General features: G+C 40.7%; 1 protein-coding gene across 1 annotated transcript in view; it reads left to right on the top strand.

Moving 5' to 3' along the window:
- The window catches only part of LOC310733560 (leucine-rich repeat neuronal protein 1), a 38,332-nt gene extending 22,089 nt beyond the window's left edge, over positions 1 to 16,243 (top strand). Inside the window, exon 2 of the mRNA XM_083554905.1 lies at positions 12,700 to 16,243. Within this exon, the coding sequence (XP_083411031.1) occupies positions 12,795 to 15,032 (2,238 nt within the window). The 5' untranslated portion in view covers positions 12,700 to 12,794 and the 3' untranslated portion in view covers positions 15,033 to 16,243. The remainder of the gene's footprint in view (positions 1 to 12,699) is intronic.
- Positions 16,244 to 16,736: the final 493 nt, after the last annotated feature.

The raw sequence follows: 16,736 nt of genomic DNA, 5'->3' as shown, positions 1-16,736 counted from the left end.
GTTGAGGATGAAGACGGTGGTGTGTTTGGGTAGATGTACACCGGAGCTGCTCTGCTCTTTCTGCTCGTCCTCTGTCCTCCGCCGCAGCGTCTCACATCTGCACAGGCATCGGAGACGATGAAAAATACATGTGCACGCTGATTATTAATGGACACGAGTCTACAGTTGGGTCTTTAATTTTTTAGCCTTCATTTCCTTTTTCTTGACGAGGATGGAGCAGCTGTTTGGTGCAGAGAGTTAAATCTGGAGTATCGCACTCCATCAGCACCTTCTCAAGGTCCTCCAGCATTCATCACACCCCTGACCCACCCCTTTTTCACACTCTCACACATGACTGACGCATCTTCTCTTCCCCCTTCTTCTGAAAATGTTCAAGCCGCACACTGTCGCGATTCTTTTCCGTCTTTGAAGAAACCAGGACTTCAGATCCTCGACGTCACACAGGGTTTCTACCTGTTGAGCAGATCAACATCAGACCCTCGTTAATGCAACCTTTTTCTTAGAAATAAAACGCAGACTGATTCCATAATCGTTCTGCGAATGATAATAAACTCACAGAAAGGCAGAGATGTAACACCATTCTTTTTTTTTATTTATTTATATTTCTTCGAATTCACTGATTTAGAAACTACGACATCTGCATGGGGGCTGCTTCTGCTTCTGCACCACAAGAGAAGTAAAAATAACAGCAGATATCAGAGCAGCTTCTGTACGTGCACTAAATCAATCAAATGTCGCTCTGGAATCCAGTAACGGCTTTAATTTGATTTATAATATCAAAGTTTTCCCAGTTTAACCCTTTAACCTTTTCAGAATTTCTTTATTCATAAAATCCACGTCAGTGGGATTGTGACTGTGACTGTGTCATACGGCACTCGCGCACTGATTCTGCCTCTCGCAGGGGCAGAACGTAGGACGGCGCGAATGTTCAGCGCGAAATCAGTTTTATTACGTCGAGCAAAAACAGTGTTTTTTTTTGTTTTGTTTTTTTTCACAGAAATGTATTACATTATCATTTGATTATTCCACAGTCAGGAATCAACTCATCATTCACACATTCAGTCACTTATTCTGTGTTTTGGCTTTAAAACATGGAGGGAAGGAAGGAAGGAAAAGAAAGAAAGAAAGAAAGAAAGAAAGAAAGAAAGAAAGAAAGAAAGAAAGAAAGAAAGAAAGAAAGAAAGAAAGAAAGAAAGAAAAAGAAAGAAAAAGAAAGAAAGAAAAATGTAGGTGGGGCAAAGAGAATACTGGAGCAGAAAGAGATGAGGAAAGGAAGAGAGAAGAAGAAAATCATGAGGGAGAAATGTAGGAAGAAAAAAGGAAATGTACTGTGAGATAAACAAATTAAATAGATAGATAGATAGATAGATAGATAGACAGACAGACAGACAGACAGACAGACAGACAGACAGACAGACAGACAGACAGACAGACAGACAGACAGACAGATAGATAGATAGATAGATAGATAGATAGATAGATAGATAGATAGATAGACTTGGGAATGAAGAAACCTAAATGACAGGGTACTGAAGGAAGATCTGAAGGAAGGGTGAAAGAATGAACAGGTAAAACAAAAAAAAGGTCAAAGAAAGAAAGGAAGAGAGATGTGAGAGAAAAAAGAAAGAAGGGAAGGAGAAAAAGACAATGAGAAAGAAAAAAGGAGAACGAATGTGTAATGTAAAATAAGCAAATATAAAAGTAGAAGAAATAAATGAGTGTGCATCTGTAAAGTGTGTGTGTGTGTGTGTGTGTGTGTGTGTGTGTGTGTGTGTGTGTGTGTGTGTGTGTGTGTGTGTGTGTGTGTATGTGTGTGTATGTGTGTGATGTCACATGACTATTGCAACAAATTGCACCTGATCCTGTAACTTCCTGTCAGTGGGGATGGAGGCAGAAACCGGAGCTTCACGACTTCACAGAAGGAATGAAGGAAAAATTATAAATTATATTTTTGTCTGATTTTTTTTTTTTTTGAGAAAAATATTGGAAGAAAGAAAAGCAAGAGAATGAAAGAAAAATAAATAAGTGAGAGAAGAAATTATGAAAATTAAATGCAGGACAAACTTCCATTTTTTTTTCATTCTTGAAAGAAAGAAAGAAAGAAAGAAAGAAAGAAAGAAAGAAAGAAAGAAAGAAAGAAAGAAAGAAAGAAAGAGAGTTTTTGAGGGTTTTAGAAAATCGTTATGTAGAATACGGCACTGCTTTGGGATGATCGCTTCAGGACAAAAATAAAGATTCTGCTGGAAAGAATGAAAAACTGTTGCAATTCCACAACATCTGGTTACTTTTATTGAAGGTATGATGAAAGAGAACATTTATGCACTCGTCTGGTAAACATCTGGCTCGCTAATCTCTCTTTAATGAGAACTTTCTCTGTCTAGCTTTTATTCACTAGCTTTATCATTGTATACTGAGGACTTATACACAATAACACATACACACACACACACACACACACACACACACACACACACACACACACACACACACACACACACACACACATTTTTTGTCAAAAATATTTGGACCCCTGACTTTTCCAGTCATCACACTGTTACCACAAAGCTGGAGGCAAACAATTAGATGTGTCAACTTGAAATTTTCACTTGGCTTGAACTAGGGGACCCGAACCTGTTTCAGCATGACAATGCTCCTGTGCACAAAGCCAGCTCCATGAAGATCTGCGTCCCATGAGAAGTTGCAGTGGAAAATCTCCTGCTATAAATCTCTAATCCCTGTATGAATTTTTCACGCTAGCCTTCCCACCTTAACTGCGTCAGCACCTGCCTTTACCAAGCCACATCCTTGAACGTCCACAAAATCTAGTGAAACATCTTCCCAGAAGGGAAGTGTTTATTATAAGAGCAAATGGAGAGACCATGGATCTTATGGTTGGGTGTCCACAAACTTTTGGCCTTATAGTGTACATCCAGATCACTTTTGCTTTATTCCTGACGTATCAATGCAGCCCAAGTCGAGTGTGTTTATTTTTAAGATGAAAAAGAGTTCCATAACCTATAAAACGACGATTCAACGATTTGTCAAGTCCAAGCGCCTAAAATCAAACCCACTCTTCAAGCCTGTGTATAAGCTCCAAACGCTCCTAAAGCCATGCTTGGGTGCGGCGTCAGACAGCATAATGCTGAATGACAGACGAATCCTAATCCCCGTGACCCAGTCCCATATTAACAACAGAGCCCTGAGCTACACACGCTAGCGTGTCTAATTCCTCCTGGTTTTTTCCTCCTTATATGGGGATATTTCAGTAATATCGAGCAAAACACTCGACACTGACACTGTGTTTGTTTCCTCGGTATCACGGTTGAAATATTTAACCAAGCTGCCAGCGCTGACTCAGATCCAAACGATTCACACGCGCTTTTCATTCCGAGACAGACGGATTCCGAGGAAAATACAAGCAAACAAAACAAAGGGTGAAAGAGAGCACAGGGATTGCTAAGCTGTTACTCATGGGGCCCTCAAGCAAGGCTTCTTAAGAAGAAAGAGTTTCATTTTGCTGTAAAGTGCATGTACCTTTCTTTTTTCTTTCTCTGACAAACCTACTGGTTTTATATCTCCTCATCCTGGTTGTAACCAGTAGGTTCTGGTGTTACACATTCAATAACCGGTTCCTGTTCCTCTGACATTTCTTTTGAATACGAGGCGTTTCCAGTCACCTGATGTTTTTTGTGTTTCCCACCATTCTGTTTAAAATATCCATCTAATAACCATCGCACATTTTCAGGAAAGCTCTCAACCTGCATCTGCATGGTTTTATGCACCGCTTTGCTGCCACATGATCGGCTGATTAAAATGCTTTTTTGTTTTATTTTCGAAGAACAAATCAAAAATCCAATTCTGACCCCATTTCCCAGTCCAGCAGAGCAGGCACAACATTCGCTCAAATTTTCATCAGATTCTACCAGTGGGTTTATTTTCCTAGTTTTTATTGCATAAGGTGGATCTTCTCATCATTCTAGTCAGGTTTTTAGTAATAATTATCAGCACGTACTGTATATACTGTATGGGCAGGACTTTGAGGACATTATATTAGCATTAGATTGGTTTCTTTTCGAACATCCCATCCCACATTTAGTCCCCATTTGCTGTTATAGTCCTCCACTCTTCTGGGAAAATGTTCCACTAGATTTTGTGGAGATTTGTGCTCATTCAGCCACAAGGATGGGTGTTGGTAAAGTCAGGTACTGATGTAGGTGAGAAGGTCTGGGCTGCAGCCAGCGTTCACATTCATCCCAAAGGTGTCCAATAGAGTTTATAGCTCAATAGCAGGAGAACTTCCACTCAAAACCTTGGAAAGCATATCGTCATTGTGCACAGGGGCATCGTCATGCTGGAACACACCTCCAACAGTTATCAGGAGCCAAGAGGATGCATTAGAACCAGACATGTACTGAAACTGAATCTGTTTTTATATATATATATATATATAAAATGGTTTTTGATAGACACATGCAGGTTTCTTTTGTTTCTCTGCAACAAACTCAGTTAAAGGCAAAAACACTCAGGAATTGTACAGTGAATGAGTGGAGGAAAGTTCTGTGGAGTCCAAATGGGACATTTTTGTCTCTAACAGAAGAACTTGTGGAAGAAGAAGAACAGGAAAGAAGATGTGATCAGACTCCCTCACTCACACACACACACACATGGAGGTGGAAGATTAATGGTTTGGGGTTGTTTTGGAGACTTATTCCAGAAAGTGAAAGGAATCCTGAACCAACATGGCTCCCATTCCATACTTCAACACCATGCAATTCGGTCTGGACTGCGGCTCATTGGAACAGACTTTACCGTATGACAAGACGATGAGCCGAAGTGTAGGTCTGAGTTCTGTAAGCGTTATTTAGAGAGCAAACGGTGGTCTGAAGTGTTATCTATCATCTATCATGGAACGACCTGCTCAGTCACTGCACCTAAATCCTACTGATAAACTGGATCGTAAAGTGAAAATAATTTGGTGGGTTTTACAAATTATTTCAGCTAAACTTTTGGAAAAACGAACTGTCCGGATGCTGAGAGCGTGTAAAGCTGTTCTTCATTCTGAAGAAGAATTTTTTCAATGCAAATAGAGTGGAACATCTGGACATTTATAGATGTGTTAGTTTTATAAGGCTGCACTTATCCAGGCTCTTACCTACCGTGTAAAAATGTAGCCTCGAGTGAAGAGATTTTTAAAAGCATTTTTTTCACATTTACCCCCCAACAAACCAACAAACATAGCTTTCAGTCTCCGTGCTCCGGGAGTGTTTTCCCCGTCCTGTCCCCCGACTCAGATCATTTAAACTAAAAGCATGTTATGTTTCCTGCTGTGATTTTTGGCAAACTGGTTATATCTCTTGATGCATTTTGTTGCACAGTAGGAACCTTCCCACTTTACACATGACCAGAAAGCAGCCCTCAGGGTCCATCTTTTTTTTTTTTCCTACTTCCTGTCAGGTTGCCATGGCACCAGGCAAGGTGGCCCTAATTCGTGTTGTGCAGAAGGGTCGAGAGGGGACGGTCCTGAACTAGTGCACCACGTTTTTTTTTGCTAATGAGATCAGACAAGCGTGCCGGAGACCATCACACATTCAGGGCAGGCTGGGCTGCAGATGAGCCACTTACAAAATGTAGCCTAGAGCCAAAATGGCTACAGAGTTCACACAACAAGTGAAGAAATAGCCAATATGGCGGCAGTTAAATCCATATGCCAGGGGTCAGAGCTCAGGCCTAGAGAAAGAAAATGGATACAAAAGAACTGTGGATAAATAAGAACAGACAACAGGTCAATATGGAGTTATGATACTTTACACTGCAAAAAAGAAAAGCGTCTAAATATAAGAAATAAAAGCATGATTTAAGAAGATACCGAATAGAAACAAGTCACATGACCTGCCAATGTAGTAATATACTGTAATTACAAGATTTCTTGAAATAAGTAAACACATCTAGGCTTTAGAAAAAGAACATGATGTCTTTAAATACGCATTCAAATGCTGGTTTCGAGCAGTCGATTTATTCGAATTAACTTAAAACTAGCTTGTTAACATTTTCTTTTGTATGTTTGTGTGAAAAGATCTTAAAACCACTAAACGAGAATTCCTCTTGATGTAAGAATCGTCATTATATCTTAAAATGAGACAAAGCATTTAAACTAAAAACAATATTACTATTAAAATCAAGATCACGTATACATGCGTATTGTCAACAACCGTTTGTTCAAAACCGTCTTGTGGTTACGAACACGGTGGTTACGATGCAAAAACAAAGCAAAATCATTACCTGCTGCTTCTCCGAATACTTCAACTTATTGCAACTTAAAACATTATTGAATGTATTTCGTCGTTCCTGAATAATGAAAGATCTTCAATGTGAGAAACTGAAATCAAACTACAGAACAAAGTTAAAAGCCACTTTGTATAAAGAAAGGTAAAAAAAATTCCAAAAAAATAATAACTATACTGGATAATGTTTGTTATTACCGTATTTTCCGGACTTTAAGCCGCTACTTTTTTCCCACGTTTTGAACCCCGCGGCTTAAACAAGGAAGCGGCTTATTAAATAATTTTTCCTGCGTTTTTCCGGGTTTCACAAACTTCAAGCCAAAAAACTAAACCCCATAACATTAGACCAATGAAATTTCCGAACGGAAACGAAAAAACGCACCTCACCCGTGTTCTGAGCTGCACGGCATCGGGAGAAATTTTATTTTATTTTTTTACGCACAACGAACTTTTAAAGAATATAATAAGGACATAATCCTCAGTCTTGCACACATGCATTAATACTGGAAAAATGCGGCTGCAGGCTATTCCCAAAATACCGCTATGCTCCTAAAGGAGCCACAACATATTTCACCCGTGTAACAGACATTGTCTATTAAAGCCTGTGTAAAGTTCATTAGTTTCAGTGTAGACACCAGTATAGACAGGTGTGGCTTATTTATGTTTAAAATAAAAAATATTTGTCAAATTTAGTGGGTGCGGCTTATATATGGGTGCGCTTAATAGTCCGGAAAATACGGTAGGTTGTAAATAAATATTTTGGTGTCCACATAAGAAATTGTGATTATTAAGCGTTTTTCAACCTTAAAACCAGTTCTTACAGCTAAAATAAAGATTTAAAAACGCTTCAAATGATGTCTATGAATTAAACGCAATATGCAGGTAACTTTAAGTTTTACTAACTAAGTAAGAAAAAAAAAAAGCATATTCATCTTAAACAAGATCAATATGATTTTTTCTTGTTTTTGTCTTGACAAGATGAGGAGTTTTTGCAGTGTAGAAGATCTGGTCCTGATACACACTAGTTTTTTTTCTTCACGCAGATCTACAAGCGAAATGACACTGAACACAATCTAAACACAATCTGTTCACATTGTTGCTGTAGTTTTATCTATACTAAAATGAAGGTCCTCAGTAATGCATTGTGGAACACCGATTACATGATCTACACTATATTGCCAAAAGTATTGGGACACCTCACCTTTCCTGCTATATGTGGTTCTTTTCCAAACTGTTGCCACAAAACTGCTCAATTGTACGTCTTTAGACGCGCTATAATACAATTTTGCATTTACTTCAACTTGGAAACCCAAACCTGCTCCAGCATGGTGATGCCCCTGTGCACAAAGTGAGCTCCTTGAAGATCTGGTTTACATTCTTTGGAGAGGAAGATCTTGCTGCTATAGAGCTCTGATCTCATCCCTACTGAACACCTTTGGGATGAATGTGAACACTGACTGCACCCCAGGTCTCCTCACCTACATCAGTACCTGCCTTTCATAACACCCTTGTGGCTGATGAGCACAAATATCCATAAACACACTCCAAAATGTGGTGGAACATCTTCCCGGAAAAGTGGGGGGAATTGTTAGATCAAATTGGGACTAAATGTGGAATGCGATGTTCAAAAATCATGCTTATGACCAGGTGATCCAATACTTTTGGCAATATAGTGTTTCTTTTGAGTTTTGTAGACTTTTGGCATTCTAACTTTTTTCAGACAAAAATAGGATGAACCCCCATCCTTTTCTTTTTTTATATCCTCCTGCTCTGAACCAGATTTAAAGAGACAAGATGGAAAGTCCTCTGTTTCTCCCGCAGTGCAATATGCAGAAATCTATGCAGTCGAAACTGTTGTTTTGATGATCCAAAGTCAAAGTTTAAGAGCTTTACATGACTTTTATTCTCACATTCATTTGCAGGTGTGGCCTTTCGCCGTTCTCGTGGTCTTAGTGTCGCCAGCTTAAACAGCTTAAGATATTCTGTACCAATATAGTGGACTTCGTAACACCACCAGTTTTCTGCTCCCACCTTAGTCACGACTCAATGCAAAAATGCAAAATTGCAGGGTTTAAGACTTTAAGACCTTTTTTTTCCCCTCTAAAACACAAGCCCAAAAATGTGCTGCCAGTTTCCATTTTCCACCCACATACCAATGGAAAAACAGACTTTACTTTTATTTAATTTTATTCAAACTGTTGGTGGTGTTGCTGCAGTACACGGGGTCATGCATAGGTGTTTTGAGGGGCAGTGGCTCAAACCACAAAAAGAAATTGGGGGCATTAACATGGTGGGTGCTTTTTAATACAAATTATCCAGTTTCAAATATACTATTAAAAGAGACCACAGAACACAATTACACATTGCTGAAACTGTTTTACATTGTTTATATTTTGGTGGTCTAGTGGTTAGGAAAGCGCCGCAGGCCGGGTTCGTTCCCCAGTCAGGAAACCAACCCCAGCCACTCTTAGTGCCGGTCCCAAGCCGGCACTAAATGGGGAGGGTTGCGTTAGGAAGGGGATCCAGCGTAAAAACATGTGCCAAATCAAACATGCAGATGATCCGATGTGGCGCCCCCTAACGGGAGAAGCCGAAAGAAAGTTTATTAATTATATTTTGAAAGTCTGCCACAGAGGGGTTGGATTTATTCCCTCCCGTTAAAAATATTTATTAAAAGCTACAGGATCATCCAATGAGCAGAATATTAACTTATTGAGAATTCGATTCAATTTTATATGTTAAGAGCACTTTTAACAATGGACATTGTCTCAAAGCAGCTTTACATGAATAAGTTTGTTCATTATAATAATAAGTTTGTCCCTAATGATTGAGCCAGTGGAGAATGAGGCAGGGAAAAACTCCCTGAGACTTCATGAGGAAAAGCCTTAAGAGGGACCAGACTCAAGAGGGAATCCATCCTCATCTGGGTGGCACCGAATGTCAATTTATCTCAGTAACAACCCCCCCCCCCCCCCCACCCCCGTATTACCAAAAATAGCATGATCGTCATTTTATAACACCTTTGCAACGATTCGAGTGTGAGATTGGTCATCGAAACAGGCTCCTCTAATTGAATGATTGAATCTTTCGACTGCTTGGGGCACCCCTACATTCTTTTACAACTGCTTTATCTGTGTAATGCTGCGATGAGACAATGTTAAAAAACGTTCTACAAATAAAAATTAATTGAATTCAATTTTTGCTGATGGTGCTGTTGTATGAAAACTGCAAAACGCAAGGCAATATTCAAAATGTTAATGTAATTCTGTATTTAAATGTACATTTTTCAATACCATATATGCAAAGTTTCTCAATTTAGTGCAAAAGGAAATGGAAAATTAAATTATATCATTTACAGTTGTCATTTCCAACAGTAGTTTTAATATGACGAATTGACAAAATTACATACTCGTTTTAACGCTTTACAAGGAGCGATATTACAATGAAAATGGTTGCAAAATGATCATTTAATGTTTGTCCTAAATGCATTTAGACTCACGGTTGGGACACATTTTCAGCATGACGGCATGTGATAGTTTGTTCTCAAATTCAGTTAGTGTTGTTGGTGGTGGCGGGTTTTTATTGGGGACCAGAAAATTAAAATCCTCTTACATTAAAATAAATGAAAGAGCTTCTAAAAGCTGTAGTTGCTCACAAAAGTCCACAGGCTAAACACAAAGCTCAAGGGGGCAGCAGGGAAAAAAAAAAGAACACAGACATGGCGGGTATGAAAATCCATTTTTAGACATAACTGGGTCATTTTTCCCCCCAGCATCAGCTGGGAAAAGAGGCTACAGTACCTCCTTTCTTTGTTGCCCGTTCTTGAACATTATAATGCACTCACTCTCTCTAGTCTTTCTATGTTCTGAAGGCGCACCCTGGAGTGTCAGTTTGCGCTCGGTGCTTGAGAAGAATCAAAGTACGAAGCAGGGTGGGGTCGAGCAACCCAGCGTTGTACAGACGGATCCAAATGATTTCAGGCCTGTTTTCGTTTTCATCTCCTGACACTTTTAAGGCGTCGAGTCCGTTGTCTGGCTTTGTTCAAACTGACGCAGTGGAGCTGAAGTGAAGGCTTTTCTACCATAAGGGACACATTAAAGGAGGCAAACATCTGAGCAGAAGCCTGTTTTACATGCCTATGTGAAATATGTCGTGGGGTTCAGACTTGCTCTCTGATATGATTTGCTAAAATAAAGTTGGTTAAGCGCTGACAGCCTGGTTCTCCTGGCTCTGACTCTGAGGGGAGCTCCACAGGGAAATATGATTGATTGCATGGAAGTTGTGGTCACCCTTCTGTCATTGCCAGCTTTAATAAGCTCATGTAGTAGTTAACTGGACCAGCTGAGGATTAAAAATGCCTTGCAACCATGCAAAGGCTCGATCATGGCTCTATCATGGCTCCAGTGGTCCACTTGGTTTAGAAAAACGTGAACATTTCAAAAAGATATGTTCTTCACCACCACCCCGGAAAGGACTAGACCGTTTGCTCAATCTCTGATTCGGCTCGTCGGGTAATTCTAAAGGCGTTCATGCATTCAATCGGGGAAAACAGCACAGGTTGTGTTATGGCCGAAAAGCTGGTAGTGGCTTCTACTAGCAGCTTCTGTTTTTCAGCCTAAGGGTCCTCCAGCGTCCTCTCACTTTCTGTCACATTGGATCAGTTCATTAGTACAGAGGTGTCAGTCGGGAGCATGTGTTTATGTGCACATTTGATGTCGGTGTAGTTTAAGATCAAGTCCACAATCTTCAAAGTAAATGCATTTTGAAAATATGGAACCTGAAAATACAATTATTTTTAAATATAATGAAAATGGACATTTTTATCAGATGTATGAAAAATATAAAATTTTGTTTGCTCATAATCTGACATGCATGCAAACTAATACAGATCTTTTTTTTATAAAAAAATTACTTTGATTTAATAGATTTTTTGTATTTAATCGCTATTATAATTTTGTTGCATAATAGATTACTTATAGGACAAGGACGTTTTAAACACATATTCATGAAAAATTAAGGTAATTTACATGAACGCTCACCAAGATGGACATTTTTTGACATTATATCGACGTGCAGGATTGATGAAATGGTGTGTGTTATGTGATGGATGAACGCACAGTGCGTGTAGGGGGCGTGGCCTCAGTAACCCTGCAGTAGGTGTGCATGTGATTGATGAATCTGCAGGTAGAAATTCAACTAAAACTGGTTGTTTCAACCAAAATTATTCTGCAAGACTGATTTCTTTCAACTACATTGAGTTCTTATAGGCTCACCTGCAGTTTTGTAAATTCCCAGTTTATTCTCATTGATTCCTATGGAAACATTGTAGTCTTGAAAACTCCCTAAATTTTGCAACCCTATTCGTTATTCACTTTCGCTTTATTGCCAAAAGCCTTCAAAGAGTCCTCGGTCTCATCCTTTACACGATCGCGCTCTTTTTAGAGGCTCGCTTTAATTCCGAGGAAGTATTGAGATACGCTACTCGCAGAGTTTGTTCTTTGATGCGTGATTGCTTTTATCTTCTCCCTTTCTGAGAGCTCAGCAGGTGCTTTTTTGCATACACGGGCCACAGTGCGCTACGCTCAACAAACGCTTGCTCTCGGTTTGACCGAGATGAAAGACAACTAAATAATACATTATCACTTTAAAGGCCCTCTGCGCACAGAATGCATCATTTATGAAAAGGACTTTGCATGATAAAGTTTCTAAACATGTGCACCCATGACCATGTCCACACTTATACGTTTACGTTTGAAAAGACGGCATTGGTCAACGGAAAAAAAAACAAGGCTTGCAAAAAACTTACCTTCAAAGTCATCGCCGTGACGTTTGCTTATGCGCACTATGAGCATTTTCAGACGTTTCGGTGTAAATTAGCAACTTTCCCGGAAACGAAAATCGAAAGATTTTAATCGAAAGTGTGGACGCGGAGCATTTTTTGACTAATTTATCCAGAGTAGTGTAAACGTAGCCTATGGAAGTCTGATGACAGTTAAAACGTATCAATAACTGACAGAACTAAATGAAATGGCTTTTATATGGCTACAATGAACAGATACCTATTACCCTGCCTATTTACATAACCCTTGAAGAACCCTTTTTCAGGGGTTTACCTGATAGGACACAAAATATATGATACAGTATTTTTATAGGCTGGATTACACTTTTATGAGAAGTGGTAGCTCAGTGGTTAAGGCTCTGGTCTACTGATCGTAAGGTTGGGAGTTCAAGACCTGATATTGCCAAAATGCCACTTTTGGGCCCTTGAGAAAGGCCCTTAACCCTATGTGTGTACACAAGGGGAGATGTATCCTCTTTGACCCCAGCAAATTCACTGTGCTGTAATGTATATGTGAAAAATAAAAGCTCTTCTTCTTATGGATAAAATATTGCCTTTTTTTTTTTCTCTGTTTTTCAGGACTGAAAAAAACGAAGCCCTGTAGAAGCCTGCATCTCTGAAGCATCAGCAAGAGCGTGTGACCAGCACTCAAGATCTCCCTACAGACCTTCAGCATGAAGAGAATTGTTATTTTCACTCCACTGCTCTCCATCTGCCTCGTTCTGATTGCATGTCGCAGTTGCCTGGCATCGTCGTTCTGCCCTGCGCAGTGTGTTTGTGAAACGCGTCCATGGTACACCCCTCAGTCAGTGTACCATCAGGCGAAGACTGTGGACTGTAATGAACTCCATCTAAGCACCGTCCCAAGAAACATATCCTCTGACACTCAGGTGCTGCTTCTCCAGAGCAACAACATCTCTGTGGTGACTTCAGAACTGCGGATTCTTGTTAACCTCACCGAGTTGGACCTCTCTCAGAACCACTTTACACAAATCCGAAATGTTGGTCTGGGAAACTTAACTCAGCTGGTCACCCTTTACATGGAGGAGAATCAAATCAAAGAACTACCTGATTTCTGCATGAAAGATTTAATCAGCTTGGAAGAGCTTTATATTAACCATAACCAGATCTCCTCAATTGGCCCACATGCCTTTTCTGGTTTAGGGAACTTGCTTAGGCTCCATCTAAATTCAAACAAATTGGTGGCTATTGATAGTCAATGGTTTGAAACCCTTCCGAACCTGGAGATCCTCATGATAGGTGAGAACCCTATACTTGGATTGGAAGACATGAACTTTCGCCCTCTTGCTAAATTGCACAGTTTGGTACTAGCTGGCATGGGCCTCAGGGAAATACCTTCTGGAGCTTTTCAAGGACTCGAATACCTAGAGAGTCTGTCATTTTTTGATAACAAATTGACAGAAGTGCCCAGAGATGCACTGCGTGCTTTGCCGAACCTGAAGTTTCTTGACCTCAACAAGAATCCGATTGTGTATGTGAAGGCAGGTGACTTCCGCGACTTTGCCCACTTGGAAGAGCTCAGCATGAACAACATGGAGGAGCTTGTGGCTGTGGAAAGAAATGCATTTTCAAACCTCCCACAGATGGCCAAGTTGGAGGTTTACAACAACCCTCGTCTGTCCTACATCGACCGTGAAGCTTTCCGCGGCATGGCTAGCTTGCGCACTTTGCTCTTTCACAACAATGACCTCACCCTCCTTCCTCGTGACATTATAGCCTCCTTCCCCAACCTGGATGAGGTTAGCATACACAGCAACCCTCTCAGGTGTGATTGCCTCGCAATATGGGGGCCAATCTTCGGCAATCAGTCGAGTCTTAAGCTTCTGGAATCCAAGCTGACTATGTGTGCTTCTCCTCCAAACCTGGTAGGGCACGGTCTTCAGAAAATAGCATCAACAAATTGGGACACAGCGAGTAACACCTGCCTGCCTGTCATATCTCTGAATATTTTCCCTCCCAAGCTTAACGTCACAGCTGGACAGCCTCTGACACTTAACTGCCGCGCTGTGGGTGACCCTGTCCCTCAGTTCTACTGGGTAACCCCTACCGGTGACAAAGTCACCTCAGAAGTGGCATCACCAGCACTGAATGATGGCAACAGTGTCCTGAGAAAGCACAGACTGCAGGACCAGGGTACTCTCGAGATTCTCCATGTTGAACCAGAGGATGCTGGTTTGTATACATGTGTGGCATGGAATACAGAAGGTGCAGACACCCGGAGTGTCTCTGTGTATGTGGACAAGACTAACTGGCATGATGACCGTCAGAGAGCCACCCAGCAAGGTGGAAAGAACAGCACTGGAGCCCTGGTAATTCTTGCAAAAGTCGTCCATGCGCAATCTGTAGTATTGGAATGGAAAGTTTACCCAACTAGCCGGGTCTCCACCCATGAGATGCAACAACCCAAGTGGCTCAGTGCTACCATGAGAATTAACAACCCTCACATTAGCTACACCGCAAAGGTCCCGGTGGATGTTCAAGAATACAACCTGACGCACCTGTTGCCCTCAACAGAGTACCAAGTCTGCCTGACCATGGCATCAACAGAGCAGCAAACTCAGCAGTCCTGCATCAATATCACCACCAAAGAAGCCAGCTTTGCTGTAGAGATAGTTGCCCAACCAAGCAATGTTGCCCTGGCAGCAGTGATGGGCTCCATGTTTGCCATTTGTATCATGGCGTTGCTGGTTTTCTATATGGGAAGACGTATAAAGCAGAAGTCGTGCCATCATTCGTTGAAGAAGTACATGCAACACGCCACCTCGATTCCCCTGAATGAGCTCTACCCACCTCTCATCAACCTGTGGGAAAACGAAACTGAGAAAGAGAAAGAAGGCTCGGTTGACCCTCACAGCTCACAGATAGACACCTCAAAGACATACATGTGGTAGTTCAGTACAGGATCCATAGAAAAGACATTAAGAGACACTTTAAACAGAGTATGTATGGTGCTGTACATAGACGATAATTGTACGTAGTTACTTACTAAGATGTCATTGTGAAAGATGTATTTTTAGACTGTATACCCCTCTATAACCGGAACAACTCTCTACTTATTCGGGTATTCGGGTTGTGAAGAGGTTATATACAGAGTAGATTAATTTTTTTTAAGTGCCCAGCCAAACACACCCCTGCAATAATCTCGCATTACATTTCTGTCAGCGGTTTTAACATTTAGCATGCAGATATCTTAAATAATATTATCTTAATTTACAAGGTGGTATCTAAAAGTTTGGAGACTCGCTCCGTTTACAAGAAAGTACTATATTTATCTAAGTTTACACACTTATCACCTTCAAAATAGTCCCCTTGCACAGAAATACAGCGCTACCAGCGTTACTGCCACCTCTGGAATGCGTCCTGGAAGTCTTTTTTTTTAAGCGTGTCAAGCACCTCCTGAGATTCGCGCTGCATCTCCGCAACCGTGTCAAAAGGCTGACCTTCAAGCTGGATCTTCATTGAAGTCCCGGATAGGGTGGCTGCGGAAGTGAGATCATGTTGCGCTCTGTGACTGTGCGTGCAGCCTTGTGCTGCCATCTGTTGGCTTGTTACAAAAATAGTCCCCGAAATTCTTGATGCCGCCTCGTATCGTCATAGAAACATTAACATTGGTCACGGGTCCGAACCGAAACGTTATTGTCACTGCGCAGGCTGTAGTCCAGGTTGCGTATTTTGGATTTCTTGCATGTGTTCTTTGCATGATGTTTCATTTTGTTCTTAAAAAGTACCTTCGTTTTTTCTCACATCTCAAAATACAACGATGTGAGAAGGTGGAACGCACACACCTTCACCCCTTCGCACCTTCACGTCTGTATCCATTTCTCAATGAATTTCACAAAACCCCTCTGCCAGCTGTTGTAGGAAAATAGTTGTTACCTGCGAATTAATTCGCTGTTGAGCATAATTAATAACTGCAACAGCAACAATGCAGCTATATTTCTTCACCTTTTACTTTTGGATCTCACTTTTGAACTGGGTCTTTTGGAATGTAGATATTTTTACTGTTACGCATTCTTTTTTTTTCACTTGGTAGGTTTAATCAGGTTTTTATGCAGACACCTGGTGTCGTTTATGTATCTCCAATATCACATATAAAAAAAAACAGTGCTCACATCTAAAAATCATGGGATCCTGACACAAATACGGTGTTGTTTTGGCTTTAAACTCCAGCACAAAGAATTGAATTTTATCAGCTTTTTTTTATAAGCTATGTGCTTTTCCCCCTATAATCCTCCAACACTACAACTCAGTGTAAATAATCAGCAAATTGTTTGAAAGTGTTTGAACACATTTAACACGTCCCCAACACTTTCCCGAATCAGTATACATTAGTTTATAGTTGAAGACGTTTATTTCGTTAAGAGAAGCAGGAGAAGTACCACAGAACGTGGTCTGAAACACAAAACATTATCCGCTGTATATCTCAAGACAGGGAGAGCTAGTGAACTCGAGGCAGAAGGCCAACTCAAGGCAGAGTAAGCTAGCTAACTTAACGCAGAGCTAGTTCTTTCAAGGCACGAAGAGCTAATTCAAGCCAGAGAGAGCTAGTAAACTCGAGGCAGAAAGCTAACTCAAAGCTGAGTGAACTTGCTAAT

This window comes from Silurus aristotelis (genome assembly GCF_946808225.1).
Source record: "Silurus aristotelis genome assembly, chromosome: 11".
In the NCBI taxonomy this organism is placed as follows: Eukaryota; Metazoa; Chordata; class Actinopteri; order Siluriformes; family Siluridae; genus Silurus; species Silurus aristotelis.
The sequence above is the reverse complement of the archived record's forward strand: the minus strand, read 5'-3'. Positions and strand labels throughout refer to the sequence as shown.